The sequence below is a fragment of the Rattus norvegicus genome, chromosome 19 (assembly GCF_021556685.1).
Source record: "Rattus norvegicus strain SHRSP/BbbUtx chromosome 19, alternate assembly SHRSP_T2T, whole genome shotgun sequence".
In the NCBI taxonomy this organism is placed as follows: domain Eukaryota; kingdom Metazoa; phylum Chordata; class Mammalia; order Rodentia; family Muridae; genus Rattus; species Rattus norvegicus.
In genome coordinates this window covers 50,043,022-50,065,018 of record NC_141552.1, presented here as the reverse complement: position 1 = coordinate 50,065,018, position 21,997 = coordinate 50,043,022, and the positions used below count along the sequence as shown (strand labels likewise).

General features: G+C 47.3%; 1 protein-coding gene across 3 annotated transcripts; it reads right to left on the bottom strand.

Annotated features, from left to right (window-relative positions):
- Window positions 1-390: 390 nt before the first annotated feature.
- Window positions 391-14,229, bottom strand: Vps4a (vacuolar protein sorting 4 homolog A). 3 transcript variants are annotated; one of them, XM_087593873.1, is made up of 12 exons: window positions 14,039-14,220; window positions 9,037-9,148; window positions 8,795-8,942; window positions 7,392-7,453; window positions 7,171-7,290; window positions 5,178-5,576; window positions 4,995-5,040; window positions 4,322-4,470; window positions 3,941-4,022; window positions 3,196-3,415; window positions 1,694-1,834; window positions 391-1,113 (listed from the first exon to the last, which is right to left on the bottom strand). In XM_087593873.1, the coding sequence occupies exons 6-12, from the start codon at window positions 5,257-5,259 to the stop codon at window positions 1,012-1,014; spliced, it is 822 nt and encodes a 273-aa protein (XP_087449999.1). In that variant the 5' UTR covers window positions 5,260-5,576; window positions 7,171-7,290; window positions 7,392-7,453; window positions 8,795-8,942; window positions 9,037-9,148; window positions 14,039-14,220; the 3' UTR covers window positions 391-1,011. The 3 variants fall into 3 exon arrangements, with proteins under 3 accessions (XP_087449999.1, NP_663711.1, XP_087449998.1); NM_145678.2 differs by lacking the exon at window positions 4,995-5,040 and having other exon boundaries at window positions 5,420-5,576; window positions 14,039-14,229; XM_087593872.1 differs by lacking the exons at window positions 391-1,113; window positions 4,995-5,040 and having other exon boundaries at window positions 1,414-1,834; window positions 5,420-5,576.
- Window positions 14,230-21,997: the final 7,768 nt, after the last annotated feature.

Sequence of the window (21,997 nt, the reverse complement as noted above, 5' to 3'; positions counted from 1 at the left end):
AGTACTTAAGTGGAGGGACCTGGGTGATTCCTAACATCAGGAAGTAAAATACAGAAGAATACCAGCTACTGGAGGTTACTGTGATCTGTGTCACGCAGTGGGGCCCATCTAAACTGGGCAGCATCTATGTATTCAGTAGCAGTTACTAGGTTGTCTCATGGGAACATAGACCTAACATTGCCATTCCTATAATCCCAGCCCTTCAGAGCTGGAAGCAAGAGGATCAGGAGTTTGGGGTCTGCCTGAGCCTTAGGGTTTGCAGGCCTTATGAGCACCCCTGCTTCCTGCCCTCCTAAGAAAAGCAGAGAGCAATCCAGAGAGCCTTACCAGAAGTAAGCTTTACTCTCAAGAACTCCATACTAGAATCAAAAATAAGAAGACTCCAGTAGCTCAAGAAGGGAAAGGGTTTATTAGACATCTCCAGGACAGGACCAGCAGAGGCTGGGCTCAGTTCTCAGTTCTCAGTGAAGGCAGCGATAAAGACCTGCCTGTCTGCCGTCTCTCCTGATAGAAACGGCATTGTGCTCACAGAAGCCATCAGCTCCTGCAAGGAGGACCTGAAGCTCCAGATGCAAGCTTAGGAGGGTGGGATGGCTTTTCCTACTTTACCACAGTCAGCTCACAAGTAGCCAAAGTTAAGAGGAAAGGAGTGAGAGCAGGGGCCTGGTGGCTCCCACTCCTTAACACTTTCCAGATGATTTTCCTCTTTATTTATAAACAAGACAGAAATCAAAGCAGCATTAATTTAGGGGAACAAAAGTTAGACAAAAACAGATCAGGGCAGAGTGTGAGCATCCAGTAGTGAAGTGTGCAGAGCCAGTGTCACGTGTCCTACATGGTGAAGCATCTCTGCAGCTGCCGAGGCCCCTCCTTCATCCTACTAGGTCGGCAGCCAGGCAGTAGAGGGAATACTATTGACTTCACGACTTCAGGCCCTGCCTGGCCACTGGTGTGGGAAGTCCCATGAATTTGCTCCAGTCAGACTCTCAATTTCATTATCAACATGAAGCTTTAACTCTCCTGTCCAAAGTCCTCAGAGAATTTCTTTACTTTCAGGAGGTCATCTGCATTCACTGTGGGCCGGGTAGTGGCCAGAGACCGGAGCATGTCCGACTGCAGAGACAAGCATGCAGCTGAAAAGGCTGACTCCGGGTCTCAGCACTCCCCTCTGTCATGCTGTCTAGACTGACAAGAGGTGTGCCTTCCATCTGAACGACTACTTCACCCATCTACTCAGCCCATCCCAGCAGTAGTTCCGTTACTGTATTCACCCCACAGTGCAGGCAGCTGCCAGGAGAGAGTAGAAGAGTCTAGACTATTCAGGCAAGAGCCATGTGAAAAAGATTTTCACTGGCTTCCTTCTGGACCAAAAAGCCAAGCCTTGGAATGATCATTAGTGTCTTGAATTTACTCTTCCTTTTTTTTTTTTTTTTTTTTTTTTTTTTTCTTTTTTCTTTTTTTTTCCGGAGCTGGGGACCGAACCCAGGGCCTTGTGCTTGCTAGGCAAGCACTCTACCACTGAGCCAAATCCCCAACCCCCTACTCTTCCTTTTAAAGACCCTCAGGATCTCAGCAAGAACTTCAGCTGCCTACAACCACAAAGGCTACTCTCTGGGAGGGCTGTGAGCCAGGACAACAGGAAGACACTTGTCTTTACTCTGGACTTTCTGGTCTCTCCCAGTGGGTCACTTACCATGCAAACCACAGGCTCTAAGAGTTTATCACCAGGGACATCCATCCAAGTCATCTCTATAGCCCCTGGATCTCCTGGAGAACATGGGGTCAGAAGATCATCAATCATAACACTAGGGTTGGTTCGAGAAGGACCACAAACCTGAAACCAAACAGAGAGTGAGGCTGGCTGTTCTTGGTGGTAGAGTACATCAGGACCTAAGGATGGCTGAAGGGGATATGGAGGTTCTAGTCATCAAAGTTGGAGGAGCATAAGTGCCTTTAAAGCAGTCTGAGGACCTGAAAGATAGTCTCCTGTCATCCTGATTTCCGTCTGTGGAACCCATGTAAAAGTAAAAGAAAGCCAACACCAAAAAGTTGTCCTTTTACCTCCAAAACATGCCATGACACCTGCATATACTGCCCTCCTCACCCCCACAGTATTTAAAACAAGTCAGACAAGAAACCTGGTGGCAAACGCCTGTGGCACTTAGGAGGAGTACAGGATATTTGAGTTCAGAGTTATCTTCAACTATAGGATGAGTTTGTGGAGATTGTCCTGGACTAATTGAACCATCTTAAGAAACAAATGTTTCGGGGTTGGGGATTTAGCTCAGTGGTAGAACGCTTGCCTAGCAAGCATAAGGCCCTGGGTTCGGTCCCCAGCTCCGAAAAAAAGGAAAAAAAAAAAAAAAAAAAGAAACAAATGTTTCTCGTGGGCTAGTAAGATGGCTTAGCAGGTAAAGGCCTCTGTAACCAAGCCTGATGACTGGAGTTGGATCTCCCAGAAAACTCATCTCTATGTGTACACACACACACCAATAAACAAAGGCTGAGAGATCCAAGAGGTTGGTCTGGTTTCAGAGCTGAATAAACAGTAGGATCTTCCTGTTAGTGGCCTCCAGATCATCCTGTAGCCCCAAATGTTTCATCTTCCCCAAGGCTCATCCCATAAATGTACTTGCAGCAAATATGTTCCTCTCACTGAAGTCTCCTCAATAGGGAAACCCCCTAAGCATACCAAACCCTCGAGAATTGACTCAGGTCACTCCAGTGTAATTTGTCTTCTACTAGAGCAAACTGCTCACCTCCTAACTTCTGGAATTCCTGATCACTCCACTTTGTTAATTGGTTGTCTCCTTTACTGCCTCCTGTACACTCAGGACAGGGCTGGCACACAGTACATCCCACAGCAAACACTCAGCAAAGATGTGCTTCAATGAGTGGGCAAGTCCTGCTTCTACTTGCTGTGTAAGGCACGGTGCAAATGTTTGGTTTGTGTGTACCTGCCCTCCAGCATGATGATGCCTGCCTATCTTGTTTCCTATAGCTGAAGAGCATTATACTACAGAATAGTAACTACAGACAGGATGTGTGGCACTGCTCTGGTCCTAGAGCCCAAGGGTACTTAATACATACCCTTGTATCCCACAGAGAATGTCCCTTAAGCAGCCAGAAAGCTATTGAAGAGGCTGCCTATACCTCCTGACTGGTAACACTGCCTAAGCCACTGCTGCCACTCACCTTCTTGAAGTGTGTTGCTGACTGTACTTTTCTGACTGGCTGCATGAGAGAGTCCCGCACGATAATGCTGATATCTGCTCCTGAGTAGCCTTCTGTCTTGCGGGCCAGCTCATGGATGTTAGCATCTGTGAGGTTGTGAGGTGTGCTTCCCAGGTGTAACCGAAACATCTGGGCACGGGCCGCTTCCTCTGGCAATGGGATATAAATTCGCTTTTCAAACCTAGAAAGATGCATGACATGAAATGAAAGCTGACTGCAGAATGGTAGGAGGGAAAAGGCAGCATGCTGGAATGAGTGATCCAGGCCCAATACTCAGCTTTACCAAAGGGCTCTGCTTGACATATAGACTTGGGAAGATTCCAGAAAAATGGGGGCAGATGGCTAGTCACAAACTGACCATAGCTAGACAAAGATAACAGACTCCTATGTTAGGGTTTAAATCTCGGCTCGCGCCCGGACAGAGCACACCAAACCAACATGGTTCCACGTGGAGAGGTTTAATGAGAGAAGAAGAGTAGAAGAGGAGAGGAAAGGAGGCCAGCCATGGACATGTGAGGGAAGAAGGGGTGGGGAGAGAAGGGACAGGGAAGAGAGCACAAGAAGAGGAAGAGCAAGAGAGGTGTAAGAGGAAGAAGAGGGGGCTGCTTTTTTAGTCAGGCAACTGTGGGGCGGGGCATACCTGGCTGTTGCAGGTAGCTGTGGGGGTGGAGCTTAGACAGAATACCAACACCTAGGGGAGACTCACCTCCTCCTGATGGCTGAATCCAACACCCAGGGGATGTTTGTGGCACCAAGAACAAGAGTCCCATCATTATTATTCCCCACTCCTGTGGAGAACGGGAGACAAGTAACTGAAAATGTCTGCAGGAGCAGCCAGGCCCCATGAGAAACTAAACCATGTCTTGGGGCTTCCCTGGCCCTCTAGCAGCACTTGTTCTGAGAGATGGGAAGGTGATATGACAAAAGGCCCCAGAACCTTCTCTCTCTTTGATGCAAGCCTGACTGAGGCTAGCAGATATGACATCAGGAGTAACTCCTCCATTGTGTCCAGTGCAGCAACATAATGGAGCCCTGGGTTGCCTTTAGGTGGAAGACAGCCAAAGAGTGACAAGGCACAAGCACATACCCTGCATTTGGACCAAGAACTCTGTTTTGATCCTTCGGGCTGCCTCGCTCTCATTTTCATTCCGTGACCCGCAGAGGGAATCCACCTCATCAATGAAGATGATGGAAGGCTTGTGCTGTCTGGCCAACTCAAACAGGTTTTTGACTAGCCTGTGAGAGTATGAAAGGAGTCAAGACATGGACACTCCACCCAAACATGCCCACCCTGAGACTCAGTAGTTAGACCTGGTGTTTCTCCCACAGGAAGGCTAAAAAAAAAATGGCAACAGGAAAAACAGGGCAGACAAGTCCTCAAGAAGTTGCTGTGGCATCAGCCTCAAATCTTGGGAGGGGAGCCCCATTCATTAGCTCTGGACTTGGGAAGAATCCTTTCCCTTTCTCTGAGCCTCAGATTTATATCAAAGAGCGGAAGTCATCTTGAGGAATAAGCTAAACCCATGAGATGCCCCCAAAAAGATATACAACTGACTACAGGTGTGACGACACATGTCTGTTACCCCAACACTTAGGAGGTAGTGCTAGGAGAATCAGAAATTCAAGGTCAGCCTCTGCTACTGATGGAGACTGTAACCAGCCTGGGGTACATGAAATTCTGTCTCATAAAACCAAAAAGAAAACAAACAAAATGATACATATTTACAATTGGTTCATTTCCCCATTTTTATTTTACTTACATTGGTGTTCTGCCTGCATGTATGTCTGTGTGGGATGTCAGATGCCCTGGAATTGGAATTATAGACAGTTGTGAACTGCCTGTTGTGGGTGCTGAGAGTTAAACCCAGGTCCTTTGAACCCCTGAGCCATCTTTCTTGCTCCTTTGTTTTGAGACAAGGTCCAATTATACAGAGCAGGCTGACCTTGAACTTGTAATCCTTCTGCCTGTGTATCCTGAGTGTTAGGATTACAGGAATGTCTCATCTTTTCCAAGTTTCCAGACATCTGTGTATCAGGACAGCATCTCAAGAAGTAAGAGCTTCTTCTGACTAGTATCCCTGATTATCCAACAGCAGCTCCTCTGGGAAGTGATTTCCAAGGGGCTAGGAAACTGGACTACCAGCAGCTGCCAAAGCTGCTGTAGCGTAGCTGATGGCTGACTTACTTCTCGCTTTCCCCCAACCACTTAGACATCAGATCCGAGGAGGACACAGAGAAGAAGGTAGAGTTGTTGGCTTCTGTTGCCACGGCTTTGGCCAGGTAGGACTTGCCTGTGCCTGGGGGCCCAAAGAGCAGTATGCCTCGCCAAGGAGTACGTTTGCCTGTAATTAAAGAATGAACAGAACTCAGCTGTTTCCTGATGGCGAAAAGGAAGAAAGGAAAGTTGAAAAGTTGAAGGCAGGGCAGGAGAAGCCTGCTCAGGAGGCAGAATGCTTGTCCTGCAAGCATGAGCATTAAAGTTCACCTTCCCACATCTGGGAAAATAAATACCAGGCAAGAGAAGTAGCCTGCCTGTGACCCCGTGTTTGGAAAGCAGAGCGGGGATACCTAGAGTAAGCTGGCCAGACAAACTTAATCATCAAGTTTTGGGGTTAAGTAAGTATTGGCCCTGCCTCCCACCAACCCCATCTCTCTGTCATATGGTGGAGAGCAACTGAAAAAGACACCTGACATCATCCTCTTAACCCCATATACATGTACACATAATGTATCCCCACACATGGGAACATATATATAATTATGCACGAACATACTACGTATACATAATCAATCAAGTTGTGGGGTTGGAGAGATGGCTTGGTTAATAGCACTGAATACTCTTCCAGAAGACCTGGATTTGATCCCAGCACTCACAAGGCAGGTCATAACTAATTCTAATTCCAGGGGATCCAGCATTCTTCTGGCCATCAAGGCAACTACACAAACATGATACACAGACATATATGTAGGCAAGACACCAGTACACACAAAACAAATCCCGAAACAAAGTTATAAAAAATAAAGTCATAGTCACTACAAGAAGAGAGAGTCCAAACACCTGTTGGGAACTCAGATCTCATCTTGCTAATTGGTGCCATGTCCTTGACAAGGGAATTGGCCAGCTCTGGTTCCTGACTCTGCTTGCTCACTAAGATGGTCTATTCCGAATTCAAGTCTTTTTTTTTTTTCTTTTCTTTCTTTTTTTTTTTTTCCTGGAGCTGGGGACTTAAGCGCTCTACCACTGAGCTAAATCCCCAACCCCCCGAATTCAAGTCTTATGCATCTCAGGCTGGCCTACAACTCCTAATCTAGCCAAGAACAGCCCCAACCTTCCGATCATCCTGCCTTCCAAATGCTGAGCCCACAGGAAGGACAGTGAGATACACCACATCCAATTTCTGTGATGCTGAGAACCAGACCCAGGGCTTTACACATGGTGGAAAAACTATCATTAAAGCTATATTCCCAGCTCACAAAAACATCATTTTTGATGCTAGGAAAATGAAGAATTAGGGTCAGGTTCAGGGTTATAGTGTTTGCCTAGGTCCCATATTCCATCCCAACAAAAGGAAAAAAACAAGTCACATGGTAGACAGCTGTGGTGAGCAGGACAGACACACAGGCAGCAAGACCAGAATCTGCCCTCTGTGAGGGAAGCTGTCCCCTGAGGATATGAGGCTACCTACCACATGCTCTGAGACACTGAGGGTGGAACCCCAAGCTACATTCCTCATGCTGGTAGTTTTATACCTACCTATGGTAGGGCTAGTGACTATATTCTATTTATTTTTATTTTTTTAAGGCATAGTTTTTCTGAATAGCCCTAGCTGTTGTAGAGCTTAATATGTAGACCAGGCTGGTCTTGAACTCTGAGGTCCACCTACCTCTGCCTCCTGAATGCTGGGATCAAAGGTGTGCAACATGCTATATTCTTACCTGTGAATAAGTGTGGAAATTTTATCGGCAAAATCACAGCTTCTTTGAGAGCTTCTTTAGCTCCCTCCAGTCCAGCTACATCATTCCACCGAATGTTGGGCTTCTCCATCACAACAGCACCTACAAGGAGGAGGACCCCAGACTGACCCATGGGCACAAATAGACCCCAGAAAGAACCCATGCCACACCGCTTCTATTACCATGGGCCTCAGGCCTCTTACCCATCAACTGTTCTTGTAATTTCTTTTTCTCTGGATTATCCCCTTCGCTGTCACTGTCACTACTAAGAAAGGAAACAAAAGATCAAGTTGGCTCTCCATTCTGGGAGCAAGGAGTCTCTAGCTCTAGTAGCACACACACCTGTGCATGTGCATGTGCACTTGTGTGAGCATTGCTGGTTCAGCACTGGTGAGGGACAAGCAAAGAGATATCTACATGTGAGTGCCACAATCCCTCAGAAAACATTTAAAACCCATTCTCCATTCTTCATTAAAGAAATAAGGACATTGGCAGCTACCTTTTCCTAAGGGCTAATGAGGACAATGTGTTTCAGGGGAACTTAAAGAACATCAAGTCAAGTCACTGTAATTTCAGATGAACTCAAAAAACAGGCAAATAACATGGAATCGCCACTCCAGAGAATTCAAAGGGCAAAGAAGACATGAAGTTTAAAATTAAAAAAAAATATATAAGGGGTTGGGGATTTAGCTCAGTGGTAGAGCGCTTGCCTAGCAAGCACAAGGCCCTGGGTTCAGTCCCCAGCTCCGAAAAAAAAGAAAAGAAAAGAAAAAAAAAAAAAAGACTTACTAAAAAAAAATATATAAGTTAATAAATTCAAAACTACATAACAAAAGCTTGTCTCGAAACAACACAAAACTGCTAAAGGGAAATGCGCTCTCAGCCACCAGCCAGTGGCTGCCCAGCCTTCACTTCTTTCCATCCTCAGATGCTCCTGTGTACCCATCTCCTGTCCCTTTCTCAATCCATCTTCCATCCTGGGAAATCAGACACTGTTTTCTGCTCAATGAAAGCAACTGCTTGAAGGGGCAAGAGACCCCATATGAACAACAATGCCAAGCAACCAGAGCTTCCAGGGACTAAGCCACTACCTAAAGACTATACATGGACCGACCCTGGACTCTGACCTCATAGGTAGCAATGAATATCCTAGTAAGAGCACCAGTGGAAGGGGAAGCCCTGGGTCCTGCTAAGACTGAACCCCCAGTGAACGTGATTGTTGGGGGGAGGGCGGCAATGGGGGAGGATGGGGAGGGGAACACCCATAACGAAGGGGAGGGGGAGGTATTAGGGGGATGTTGGCCCGGAAACTGGGAAGGGGAATAACAATCGAAATGTAAATAAGAAATACTCAAGTTAATAAAGATGGAAAAAAATTAAACAGCTAAAATATTAAAAAAGAAAGAAAGAAAGAAAGAAAGAAAGAAAAAAGCAAGCAAGCAAGCAACTGCTGGTGTTTTTATCACGAGTAGCTAGATACCCCATTAAGAAGGGTGCAATAGAAGTCCAAGACAGCTCTAGCATCAAGAATGACAGCAACCCCAAGAAACAGGAGCACGCACTTGGGAACTCTGGCCCCATGAGCTGTACAGTCCCGCACACTCACCCCTTGCCTTCACTCTGATTCTCTTTGACTGGCTTTTTGCCATGTTTCTCTTTGTTTCTTAAATAATCCTTCAGCTTCTCCGCTCTGTCTAGGTACTGCATGCACTTTGCTCGAATGCTCTCCTTGGCTTTGTCACTGTGGGCTTCATCTGCAAAAAGAGAAACCCAGTGGCCTCCCTGAGCCCCATGTGCCTGCCCTTCTCTTCCAGGGCACTGCAGCCAGGGGACCCCAGAGTGACTCACATTTGATGGCGTGGAGGAAATACTCCACAGCATGCTGGTAGAGCCGAAGTGCCTCCTCGTAGTTCTTGGCTTTGTCCTCTTCTGTGGCTTTTGTCACCAGATCGATGGCTTTCTGGAAAGGCAAGGCATATAGCTAGTGCTCCCCTGAGGGATCCAAAAAGCCTCTGGAGTCACAAGCAGTAGGATGAGATAAGATGGGAGTTAGTGCCAGGCCTGTGGTTTATTGGTTGCAGGCCATTACGTTGCCCTACTTTCCTGCCACCAACTAGAAGGGCTTGAAAAGACAGCTGGCCTTCCTAGGGAGTTCAATGGTCAGATGCCACCCCTTCCTCCATCCTGTTCTGGAGCTTGGCTAATGGAAACTGACATTAATGTCTGGATCTGGGGCTCCAAAGGCAGGCCCACAGAACAAATCCGAGTCTATCTCAATGCTCCAAGGGAAAGATGGACTTGCTTAGCAAAGTCAGAAACCATAATTGGTCCAGACCCTTCCTCCCCACAAAATGCAGCCAGTTAAGAAAGCCCTTCATGAACCTGATAGTTTCAATCCAAGAGAAAGATTCAAAGACACCTCTAGCCCTCTCTACTGCCCAGGTCACTCTAGGGCAGAAGAAAATAATTTTCTTGAACTGCCTAAAGCTGATGCCTGAGAAGGAAAGCTCAACCACATGATAAAACCAGTAAGTAACTCCCAGAACAAAAGCGCCGTGGAGGGAACTGCCTGCTGGCTCTCTAAGAACTCTTGAGTGACACCTTTGGGAAGCTCAAGTCTCTGCAGGCCCACACTCTGAGCTGAACCATCAGCTTCATACAAGTCAGTTTCAAAAAGTACAGCTTCCTAAATCCACAAAACCTGGCCAGAATTCTCCATCTGGTGTGGCACTAGCTGCCTGGCAGGCAGATCCCACTGCAGACCCCGCTCTAGCCACTGCAAACAACAACCTCCTGACCAGCTCTTGGCAGGGCCAGGGCATTTGTTTAGCCATCCTCATCTGTAAGAAAGGCACACAGACAGCTCTGTAAGACTGCCAGGCTGGAGTGAGGAGATAGGCTACACGCGAGGAACTTACTAGAATGAGGAGATGGAAAAGTGAGAATGTGGATGACTGCCATGCTTGGAACCCTGCTGCCTACACACATGGCATGGCCTGCTGACCCATCCTGCAGGTGAGCATACTTGCCACACACATCCCCACCCCCCACAGTTCTTTATAAACCATGGAGACAGGACCTGGTCCTAGTGGCTTCTTTTCTCTACAACCAACACTCTCAGTTCTTAGGAATTTCCACTCTGTATGACTTGCTTAGGTCTGCCCTTTTAAAATGGAGTATAGTGGATCAGAGGGCTGCTGAGATGGCTCAGTGGGTAAAATTACTGTGCAAACCTGGAGCCCTGAGTTAAATTCCTGGAACCCATGGAGGAAGGAGACACCTAATTCCTGAGAGACCCCACACTCAAGGAGAACCTACTGCTCCTGAAAGTTGTCCTCTGACCTCAAAACACACAAATAAATAATGTATAAAACTTAAAAAATAAGGCAAAAAAAAAAGATAGTTCAGCAGTTATAAGCATTTGTTGTTCTTGTAGAGAATCTGATTTGAATCTCTGCTAGGGGATCAGATGCTGCCTTCTGGCCTCCCCAGTCACCTAGTAAATAAGTAGTAACAGAAGATAGATAGATAGATAGATAGATAGATAGATAGATAGATAGATAGATAGATAGATAGATAGGTAGGTAGGTGGTGGTGACACATACCTTAATCCCAGCACTTGGGAGGCAGAGGCAGGTCAGGGACCAGCCTGGTCTACAGAGCTAGTTCTATGACAGCCAAGGCCACACCGAGAAACCCTGTCTTGAAAGAGCATCCCCACCCCCCAAAAACAAACAAAACAACAACAAAAACCCTGGTACAGACATAGAGGCAGGCAAAACACTCCCAACAAAATAAATATGAGTCTGGAATGATGACTCTGGTTAATGGTATTCTTTTTTTTGTTTTGTTTTGTTTTGAAACAGGGTCTCGTTCTGTGCTCTGACTGGCCTGGAACTCCAAATGTAAACGAGGCTGGCCTCAGCCTCCAAGCCTGGCTGTACCTGCTGCTCTGGCGGAGGACCTTGTTTGATTCCCAGCACCCATGTGGTAGCTCAATACTGTCTGTGACTCCAGTTCTAGGGTATCCGACACATCCTTCTGGACACTGAGAGCATCAGGCATGAAGCAAGGTGCACACACACAGGCAAACACATGCATAAAAATAAAACAGCAAAATGGAGTCTCAGAACAATACCTGAGGTTCCTGTCCCCGAGGCACAGCAGACCCGGCTCATCTCTGCTAAACACCATTAGAGCACCTATCTGGGGACTACAGTTTTCTGACCACCAATGCTGTTTTTTGCTTGCTAAGGAGGCCTTAGTTTCATAGGAGAGAAACAGCTTTGCATAACAGGAGGTAAGGTGACAAATTAAACTGCCAGCCCTGCCACATCTCTAGTGACACCCATAGCAAAAGCTGAGATGAAGGAAAGGTGTGACAAATGTGTGTTCACAGGGACCTGACAGGATGTCTGTAAAAGCCCAGTCGGCAAGTGTATTGGGTTTGTGAGCCATATAATCTCTGCAGCACCGATGCAGTTACAGACATGAGCTAGGACAGCGGCCAATAAACTATTCATAGGCACCAAATCTGAATTTCAAATTATGTCATGAAAGCCTGAAAGTCCCTTTCCCCACGTCATTTAAACAATGTAAACTGAGATATGAGGCTAAGCCAACCAAGTCAGTCACAGAGAACCACGTATTTTATGAGTCCTTTTAAAGAAAACTTCAGCCAGGTGCTGGTGACACTTGTCTTTAATCCCAGCACTCCAAAGGCAGAGGTGGGTGATCGCTGAGTTTGAGGCCAGCCTAGTTTAAAACCTGAGTTCCAGGACGGTCAGGGCTACCCAGAGAAACTCTGTCCCCAAAACAAAACAAAAAACAAAGAAAAAGAAACCAAGCAGAAACTGCCTGTGGCCTGCCTTTCACAGTACTAGTCTCTGGGAAAGAAAAGACATCATAGTATTCCCGAAGTCAACTGCATGCTACAGTACTGACCGCCAGGCAAGCCGAGCTCATTGGTCCAACAGTAGCACAAAGGCTATGGGGATGCTCAACTATATTTGGCTTAGATCTGAGGCCTGCTGTATAGGGAAGAATTGAGACCTGGTCAGAAACCCATGGCTTAGGGATCAGTGTTGTTTTATTAGGTGACACGATGCTGAACTGCCTTCTAAATATTTATACTTATATCCACAGATCTAATCTAGGCCAGAGAAGCTTCTCTCCTCTTAGAGGTTAACAGTTAATGCAGAGACTCCTAACTGACAGTAAGTGTATTGAGGGCTTAGCCCTAAGTGGGACTGTATCAACCGCTGACCCCAGGCACAAGGAAAAAAAGGAAGAGGTGAGGAAAAAGCGGAAGGGTGCTGTGAAATGCAGCTTACCTGCACACGATGAATCGCTAAGACCAGTCAGCACTTAGGAGCACTAACTGGATGAAGTGGGTTATTAATAAACAAAAGAGAGGGAGGATGGGGGTGGGTGGGCTTGGGGAGGAGTTGGAAGCACACATGACCCAGACTCATTGTTTACATGTATGAATCGTCAAAGAATAAAGGAAATTTCAGGAAAAAAAAATCCACTTCCTAATGGAGCCTGACAGCCTGAATTCAGCATCCATTAGAGAACTGATGCCTATCCTCTGACCTCCCCACACGGGCAGTGGGATGGGAATGGGTGTGCTGACACTGACATGCTCATACACATGCACATCGTACATAAACACACACCCCAACAACAACACACAAATAAAGGGTCTAGAATAGGCCATGCCACAGATTATGCTACATGGGACAGAAGAGCTAAGGAACATTAAAAGCATAGAGTTTCTCTGGTGACATTCAAACCTCTAAAAGCACTGGATGGTACAGTTTAAATAGGTGACTGTTACAGCACGAGTGCTATCTCTTCATAAAACTCTTCCCAAAAAGTTGAAAAAATATTTTTGGTTCACAGGTAGTGCTAACTCTGGTCAGGCAGGTGGGGTTGGGCTGAAGTTGGTTTAACTCTTAAGAACAAACTGAATAGTTTCTGCCAGTGAATGGTAGGTTCTGGCTCTGAATTCCATCTAATTTCAAATCTTGAACTCCGATTTACTCCCACTCCTGTATTTCCATTTGGAGCAGCCATTCCCCCATCCCCCACCAGGTATGTGAGTATGGCTTACTCTTTGATGCTCTGGCTAAAGTCCCTTCCTTCATAGTCTTACCTGATTCTGCCCAAGAGCTTACTTTATTAGCAAAGGCTTGCCAAGAACATGATATGCTGAACCTATGTTACAAATGCTTTCCCTGGATTATTCTGTCTTAGGCTGACAACCACCCTACAAGGGCACTGCCTATTTTAGTGATGAAGAAATCCAACATCCAAAACCTAGGCACGCTAGTGAGTGGCAGGGCTGGGATTTAAACATAAGCCTGAGGCCTGAACATGTTTACGCTTTCTGACAGCTCTAGAATGAGCCCTTCCTTCATCCGGGCGGTGCCACCCCAGCGTCGCCCTGCACGGCGGAGGAAATGAATGAAGGGTAGCTGGCCGCGAAACCAGGGGCTCATTGGAAGAAGCTCAGGGAGTTGCCAGGGTGCCTGGCAGGAGCGAGTGAACGCCGCTCCCAGAGCGACCAGCCGGACCCGGGCGCGCTCAGGGGGAGGCGGCGCCGCTGCAAGGCGGCAGTTCAGCCTCGGCTGCGCGACTTGGGCTCCCGCCCGCCGGTTCATCTTGGGCCGAGGCCCAGTGGGGACGTCCTTCGGGCTCTGAGCGCGGGAGAGGCTGCAGTACAGGTGGGATGAGGCGGCCTGACAGGGACCGCCAGGCTGGGCTCCGAGGAGGCCACCGCCCGCCCGCTCCGCGGCCCGCAGGCCCTGCCGCCTTTGGCCTCCGCAGGCGCGCCGCACCCAAGTACCTGGAGGGTTGACGTTGTCATTTCATATCCTGGGTCCGCCCCACACCCCGCGGTGCTGCTTGCGGCCTCGGTCCGGCCCGGAGGAGCCGAGGTGGTAGGTCCGCTGCTCAGGAGCCTGGCAGGTCGACTCTCGGCGCGGGCAGGGCTGCCACTAGCAGTCGGAGCCGAGTCCGACGGTGAACGAGGAGCGCGGCCCAGAGCGGCCCAGCCCGAGTCACGCGGCTGCCGCTCTGCGGCCATGGCCCGCAACTGCAGGCATCACTCCTCCAAGATGGGCGGGGCCTGTCGGGGGCGGGGTCTGATGGGCGGGGAAGGGCCAGCCCAAAGGCTAGAAGAACCTGGGTGAAGGGCGGAGCCTAGCGAAGGGTGCGGCCAACAAGGGCGAGGCATGGTGGATCCGGACGAGAGCAAAGATGGGAGTCCTGGGCGGAGTGGGGGCTCAGACGGGTGGGGCCGACTAAGGGCGCGTCTTGTGAGAGAGGTGAGCGGCAAGGCATAGGGAACACCACTTGAGTTAACCTAGCCAAAAAAAAAAAAAAAAAAGTAAACTCCCTGGAGTTGTGTTTTCCGGCTATTTAAATAGGTTCTATTAATTAGTATTTACCTTGTCTGACTTTAGGGGGCAATGAATGAGCTAGTGTATACACAGTGAATGCCACACTGTGGGTTCAATCCCTGGTAACTGTTATGATAGAATGATTCTAAAGTCACTTTTGTGATAGTTTTTATTATTTTTGTTTTGTTTTTCAAGACAGGGTTTCACTGTGTAGCCTTGGTTGTCCTGGAACTCAGGCTATAGATCAGACTGGCTTCGAACTCAGAGATATACCTGCCTCTGCCTTCCAAGGGCTAGGAGTAAAGGCTTGCACCACCACCAGGTTTGTGCTAGTTTTTCAGTGTTGACCTTTTTGGGCTAGTGAGATGGCTCAGAAGTTTTCAGAAGATGGCTCTTGTGCACAGGAAAAATGAGTTAACAGCTCCAATTCCTGCCAGGTGAAGGATAGAGCAGACTTCTTGTAGTTGTCTGATCTCCACACTCCTGCCCACCCAATAAAATAAATAAATGTAAATTTTTAGTTTAAAATGTTAACCTTGGGCTGGAGAGATGGCTCAGCGGTTAAGAGCACCCGACTACTCTTCCAGAGGTCCTGAGTTCAATTCCCAGCAACCACATGGTGGCTCACAACTATCTGTAAAGAGATCCGATGCCCACTTCTGGTGTATCTGAAGACAGCTACAGTGTACTTATATATAATAAATAAATAAATCTTTAAAAAAAAATGTTAACCTTTCTACCTTCCCCTTAGGACATTAGTATTTTATTCATTCTGTTTTGTTTTTGTGGTGCTTGCAACTGAACTCAGGGCCTCCCTCAGCAATGCCACTGAACCAACCCTCAAACCCTCAGCAGTAAAAATTCTCATATTCTCTCTCCCTCTCTCATTCTTTGCTAAGTATGGCCTCAAATTCACTAGGTAGTTGAGGATGACCTCGTATTTCTGTTTTTGTTTCTTTTTTTTTTTTTTAATTCTTTTTTTTTCGGAGCTGGGGACCGAACCCAGGGCCTTGCACTTGCTAGGCAAGCGCTCTACCACTGAGCTAAATCCCCAACCCCGACCTCGTATTTCTGAACCAATGCCTCCACATGCACTGTTCAGACATGCACCCAGTATATACCTTTGTTTTTTGGTTTTGATTGGTTTTTGAGACAGCACGGGCTATCCTGGAACTTACTAGGTAGACCAGGCTGGCCTCGAACTCTCAGAGATCTGCTTGCTGCTGATGGGATTAAATGTGTGGGTCACCATGCCCAGCTATTTATTGCTACCCTCTATCAAAGGAGCCATTTCCCTTGTCACTGGCAGAAGGAACAAATGGCCATCAGCAGGGTAGCAAAGAGCATGCCAGCCTCCAGGTGCTCCCTCCGATAGCCTTCACTGATTGGTGGGCTTCCCTCCCCAGCCACTCATTTCTCCTCACGTTCCTGTGACTTCAGCTCTGTGCCCTCTTGGTCTTGTCTTCATCTCTCCCTCTCTGCTCCTCCTCAGATCCAGTCATCTGTCCATGCTCAGTCCACGACTTTCTTTCTCAGACTCTTCCAGATGCTTCTGGCTGTTCTCTCCCTCATAGCTACAATAAAGGCCACATCACAGGGGCACATGCTTTTAATAACCAGCACTCAGGAGCCAGAGGCAAGAGGATCTCTTGTGAGTTTGAGGGCAGCCTGAACTGTAAAGCAAGCTCCAAACTGAGAGAACTACAGAGACCCTGTTTCAAGAAACCAGTCAGGGGGCTGGAGAGAGGCTGGAGAGACGGCTCAGCAGTTAAGAGCTCTGGCTGCTCTTCCAGAGGTCCTGAGTTCACATGAAGAAAAAAATTATGCCGAGAAATAAAAAGACTCCAGGAGGAGTCTGGAGGTCCAAAACTTAAGGCACTGGAAAGGCCATGCTCCCTTGAAGCCTGCTGGGCAGAATCCCCATTTGCTACTCTGGTTTCTAGTAGTTGCTGGACACCCTGGGCGTTCCAGTGACTTGTGGATCCATCACTCCAGCCTCTGACACTCCATCATGTCACATAACACGACCATCCCTCCATGAGTCTTTCCTAACCCTAATCATATGCATAAAATAAATAAATAATTCTTTTAAAAAGAGAAAAACAAACAATCAAACAAACAAAGATTTTATCTGGTGGTGTGTGTGTGTGTGTGTGTGTGTGTGTGTGTGTGTGTGTGTCTGTCTGCATGCAGACAGAGGAGTCAGTTTGCTCTAGGGCTCAGACTAAGGTTGGCAGGCTTGGTGGCAAGCACCTTTATATGCTGTGCCATCTGGCCAACCCAAAGCTGGCCTATTTTTTTTCTGAGAAAGAGTCTGTTGTCCAATTCTTAATCTTTTATTTTTAAATTTTAGAAATATTTTCTTTAGTATTTTTTAAGATTGATTGATTGATTTAATGAGTACACTGTTGCTGTCTTCAGACACACCAGAAGAGGGCATCAGATCCCATTACAGATGGTTGTGAGCCACCATGTGGTTGCTGGGAATTGAACTCAAGACCTCTGGAAGAGCAATCAGTGCTGTTAACCACTGAGCCATCTCTCCAGCCCCATCCTTAATCTTCTTATGTGTTTAAAAATGATACTGAACTTGAAAAAGCAAGGCCAGGGGCTGGAGAGACGGCTCAGTGGTTAAGAGCACTGGCTGCTCTCCCAGAGAACCTGAGTCACCCACATGGTGGCTCACAGCTCTCTGTAGTTACAGTTCCAGGGGACCCAAGACCTTCTTCTGGCCTTCATGGATACCAGACACAAAGACATGTATGCAGGCAAAACATTCATACACAAAATAAGGTAAGTTTTTAAAAGATTTATTTATTTTTATATGAGCACACTGTCACTGTCTTCAGCTACACTAGAAGAGGGCATCAGATCCCACTACAGATGATTGTGAGCCACCATGTGGTTGCTGGGAATTGAACCCAGGACCTCTGGAAGAGCAGTCAGTGCTCTTAACCATTGAGCCATCTCTCCAGCCCAAATAACTTTTAAAAATGTTCATAATTTTTAAAAATTATGAAAAAGAAAAAGCAAGACTATTTCTCTTTTTTTTCCTCCTGGCCAGGAGCCCCTAATATAGCTGAGAATGACCCTGAGTTCCTGGTCTCCCAAATATCGGCACCACACGCCACACCAAGGTTTGGTGTGGGTTTCTCTCTCTATTTCTTTCTCTTTCTTTTTCTTCCCTCCCCCCTTTTTTGCATTTTAAATAGATGAATGTAGCCTTAATTTAGGAAACAGTTAGCAAGAATGGCTGTGCCAGTTCAGACAGGGAGGGATGAAGAAGAAGAAGCCTTCTGGAAGAAGGCTGAGGACATGATCACTCCAAAGTATGGTTGAGGGGAAGAAATGAGAGAGTGTATAGCCAGAGGTATCTGGAAGAGTCCAGATCAGGGAGGGAAACATGGCCAGCTGACTGGACTTGACCATGAAAGAAGACAGGGATGGGAGGCAAGAGAGGACAGACAGACTGAACAAAAAGAGAAAGCCAAGAGGCCCAAAGAGTATATGACTAAAATGGCAGGGTTATACAGGATGAGAAGTTTGGGAGAGCGAAGGCCATGAGCTAGAGAAGTTCAGGGTAGTGGGTGGGGCTGAGAGCTGTCATGGACCCTATAACAGGTTTTTTCCGATGCTCAGAAAACCTGGGACTAGCATTCGATTTGGTGTGCTAATAGGCATCACTGTAGCCTTTGGTCCTTTTGGACCTGACCAAAAGGATTGAGAGATGGGCCAAATATAGGCTCCAGGGAGAGCTCACAGGGATGACAGATTCCTCCTGCTGCTGGGCTACTTAGATGCAAATGTTCCATAGAGTCGTGAGGGACCAGCAGCGGATGAGGAGGCTTTGAGTTTGAGGGACCTTTGAAATATCCCTAAAAAATTTCCAGTGGGAAGCTGGAGAGATGGCTCAGAGAGCACTGAACGCTTTTCCAGAGGTCCTGAGTTCAATTCCCAGCAACCACGTGGTGGCTCACAACCATCTAGAACGAGATCTGGCACCCTCTTCTGGCATGCAGGCATATATGCAGGCAGAACACTATGTACATAATAAATCTTTAAAAAAAATATAGGGGTTGGGGATTTAGCTCAGCGGTAGAGTGCTTGCCTAAGAAGCGCAAGGCCCTGGGTTCGGTCCCCAGCTCCGAAAAAAAGAACCAATATATATATATATATATATATATATACACACACACACATATATATCCAGTGGGGCTGTCAATACTTTGGGCTGGCAGTAGGCACAGCTCCCACTGTCACCCTCAGCACCCTTGGGGGTCCTTAGACTTTGTTTCCCTTGACTCAGACCAACTGGAATTGTGGTGTCAATGAAAAAAATAAAAGAATTTTAGGGCTAGTCAGTTTCTGAAACAAAGTTAGGACCCAAAAAAAGATACATCTAGATTTTAGTAAAGATTTTTTTTGGAAGGACAGAGGGGGAGAGTATGGGGAGAGACAACTGGAATTGGAGGGCAGTTGGGGGGAGGGTTGCTATGGAAACGTAGGGCAGTAGAAACCCCTGAGGATTCTCTAAGAGCAACCCTAGTGAGGTCTCCTAGTAATATAGGATTCAGAGCATCTTCTGTAACCATGCCAGGCTTCCAGTGGTGCGACTGGTATACCAACCCAGCCACGAAACCTTCCACCTACAACCTGCCTTGCCCACAAGGCTGGGTAGGCAGTGGAGATACAGAACTTGTGGGCGTGGCCAACCAAGACTAGTGTAATCTGAGGTCGCAGCCACAGTGGGGGCTACACCCAGCACTGCCTGGATGGCCAACAGCCAGAAGCTGGAGAGCATGGAATAGAAGAAAAAAATCAATAAAACAACTCCTAATGATATTCTGCTATACTCACAGAAGGGTGCCTAGCCCAATCACAATTAGAAAGGCTTCTCCTGTAGATGACGGGAGCAGATGCCGAGATCCACAGTCAAACACTAGGCAGAAAGAGATCGAGAGAGAGAATCCAAATTGGAAATCTCCACTTAGTCCCTCTCCTTGGATCTCAGGGAACTCCTAAGAAAAAGGGGAAGAAATTGTAGGAGCAAGGGGGAGGGTAGAGGACACCAGGAGAACATAGCCCACAGAATCAACTAAGCAGGACTCACAGAGGCTCACAAAGACTGAAGGGGCAAGCATGGAGGTCAGGGGAGAATGTCAGGTCCCATAGAGGTAGAGTGAAAAGAAGCTGAGAGCTACCATGTGGATGGTAGGGGCGGACCTCATTTCCCCTGGAAGAGCAGCAAGGGCGAGCGACTAGCCACCGAGTACCGAGTCATGTCTTCAGGCCCACAATAAGAATATTCAAATGCAGGCTTAAGCATGAGGGCTCTGAGAAAGCGAGATACTCAGAGGGAAGGAGGACACACTTGAGAGCACGAGTGTGGGCTTCTCAGAGAGCTGCTGACCCAGCATGATGGCTCAGCAGGTTAAAGCACCTGTCACCAAGCCTGGTCACCTGAACTCCATCCCCTGGACCCATGATGGAAGGAAAGTCGTGCTTTGACCTCCACATGAATGCTATTGTACACACACACACACACACACACACACACACACACACACACAATCACAAGAAGTGTGTGTGCCCAACACCCTAGAGGCAGAGGCAGGCAGATCTCTGTGAGTTCAGGACCAGCCTGTTCTACAGAGGGAGTTCCAGGACAGCCAGGGCTACACAGAGATACCTTGGAGAGAGAGAGAGAGAGAGAGAGAGAGAGAGAGAGAGAGAGAGAGAGAGAGAGGAGAATAGAGTTTCAGAAAGTTATACATCCTCAAGTGTGGGTACAGACTTTGCAAAGAGAGTTACAGCTTGTCTTAGTTAGGGTTTCACTGCTGTGAACAGACACCATGACCAAGGCAAGCCTTATAAAGGACAACATAAATTTGGGCTGGTTTACAGATTCAGAGGTTCAGTCCATTATCATCAAGGCAGGAGCATGGCAGCATCCAGGCAGGCATGGTGCAGGAGGAGCTGAGAGTTCTACATCTTCATCTGAAGGCTGCGAGCAGAATACTGGCTTCCAGGCAGCTAGGACGAGGGTCTTAAACCCACGCCCACAGTGACACACCCACTCCAACAAGGCCACACCTACTCCAACAGGGCCACGCCTACTCCAACAAGGCCACACCCTCTAATCGGTCCACTCCCCGGGCCAAGCATATGCAAACCGTCACACAGCTGGTTTCTATGTGGTCATACCCAGGACTTGTGGTGGGGATTAAAACATCTTTAAAAGGTGACAAGGGAAACTCTGGGGACCGCAAGGCAGCTCTTGAAAGCATCAGGCAGGATTACAGTTAAGATCCTCAGAAGTAGGGATCCATCTTTACTGTAAACAAAGATTACAGGGTGTTGTCTGGGGAAAGGCAAGAGGTTCTACCCAAGGTCAAATACAGTCAGACATCATTGTTCATGTGATATAAAGAATCTAAATTCAGAAGAATTGATTGGCACAGGATTTTTCTTTCTTTCCTTTTTTAACAGTGAATATTATTAACTATGCCAGAATTTTTTCTTGCTTCTCACACAGGAAGAGGCTTCAATCAGACTCCAGGGTAAGGAAGCCCTTTTCCTTCTCATGGCCTCATAATTCCGGTCCTATCCTGCCTTGAAACTGTGGCTATAGCTCAACGGCAGAGTGCTTGCTTGGCATGCACAGAGCCCTGGCTTATTTCCACTACTGCAAAAACCAGTAGGACAAAAACCCAATCCATCAAATATTGGTCATTTGGAAACATAAACCAGGAACTCAAAGGAACCCTAACAAGCAAGGCTTGGTCACAGGTCCTTAACAGCCAGTTAAACAGAGAAGAAATAGTAGAAAATCAGAGGAAGGAACTTTATCTGATGTGGCCACATTAGGAAGAACAAAGAGAGATGGCTCAGTGGTTAAGAGCACTGACTGCTCTTCCAGAGGTCCTGAGTTCAAATCCCAGTGTCCACATGGTGGCTCACAACCGTAATGGGATCCGATGCCCTCTTCTGGTGTGTCTGAGGACAGTTGTAGTGTACTCATATACATAAAAATAAATATATCTTTTAAAAAAGGAAGAACAAAGAGATTCAGCGTCCATTCTCTGGGTACCGACATAGGCTTAGATTTGAATAAAGAATGGAGCTGTGCATAGCTAAACACCCCAGGTCTGGTGAGGTTCTGCCTATCACTGTCTAGCCTCCAGTTCTGGAACTCTTCCTTGGGATGAGATAACCCTCCCCCCTTCTCCCTTTCCCCTCACTCTCCCCACTCTAGTTAGAGCCAGCCTTGTCCTTCTTCCAGCATGAAATTCACAGGGAAATTGTTTCAATAATCTGGTAACAGGATGGGACAGGCACAGGTGTCTTTAGAATATCTACATTCCTATCAGGCAGGTTGTGGGTAGCCTATCAAACTGGGCTAG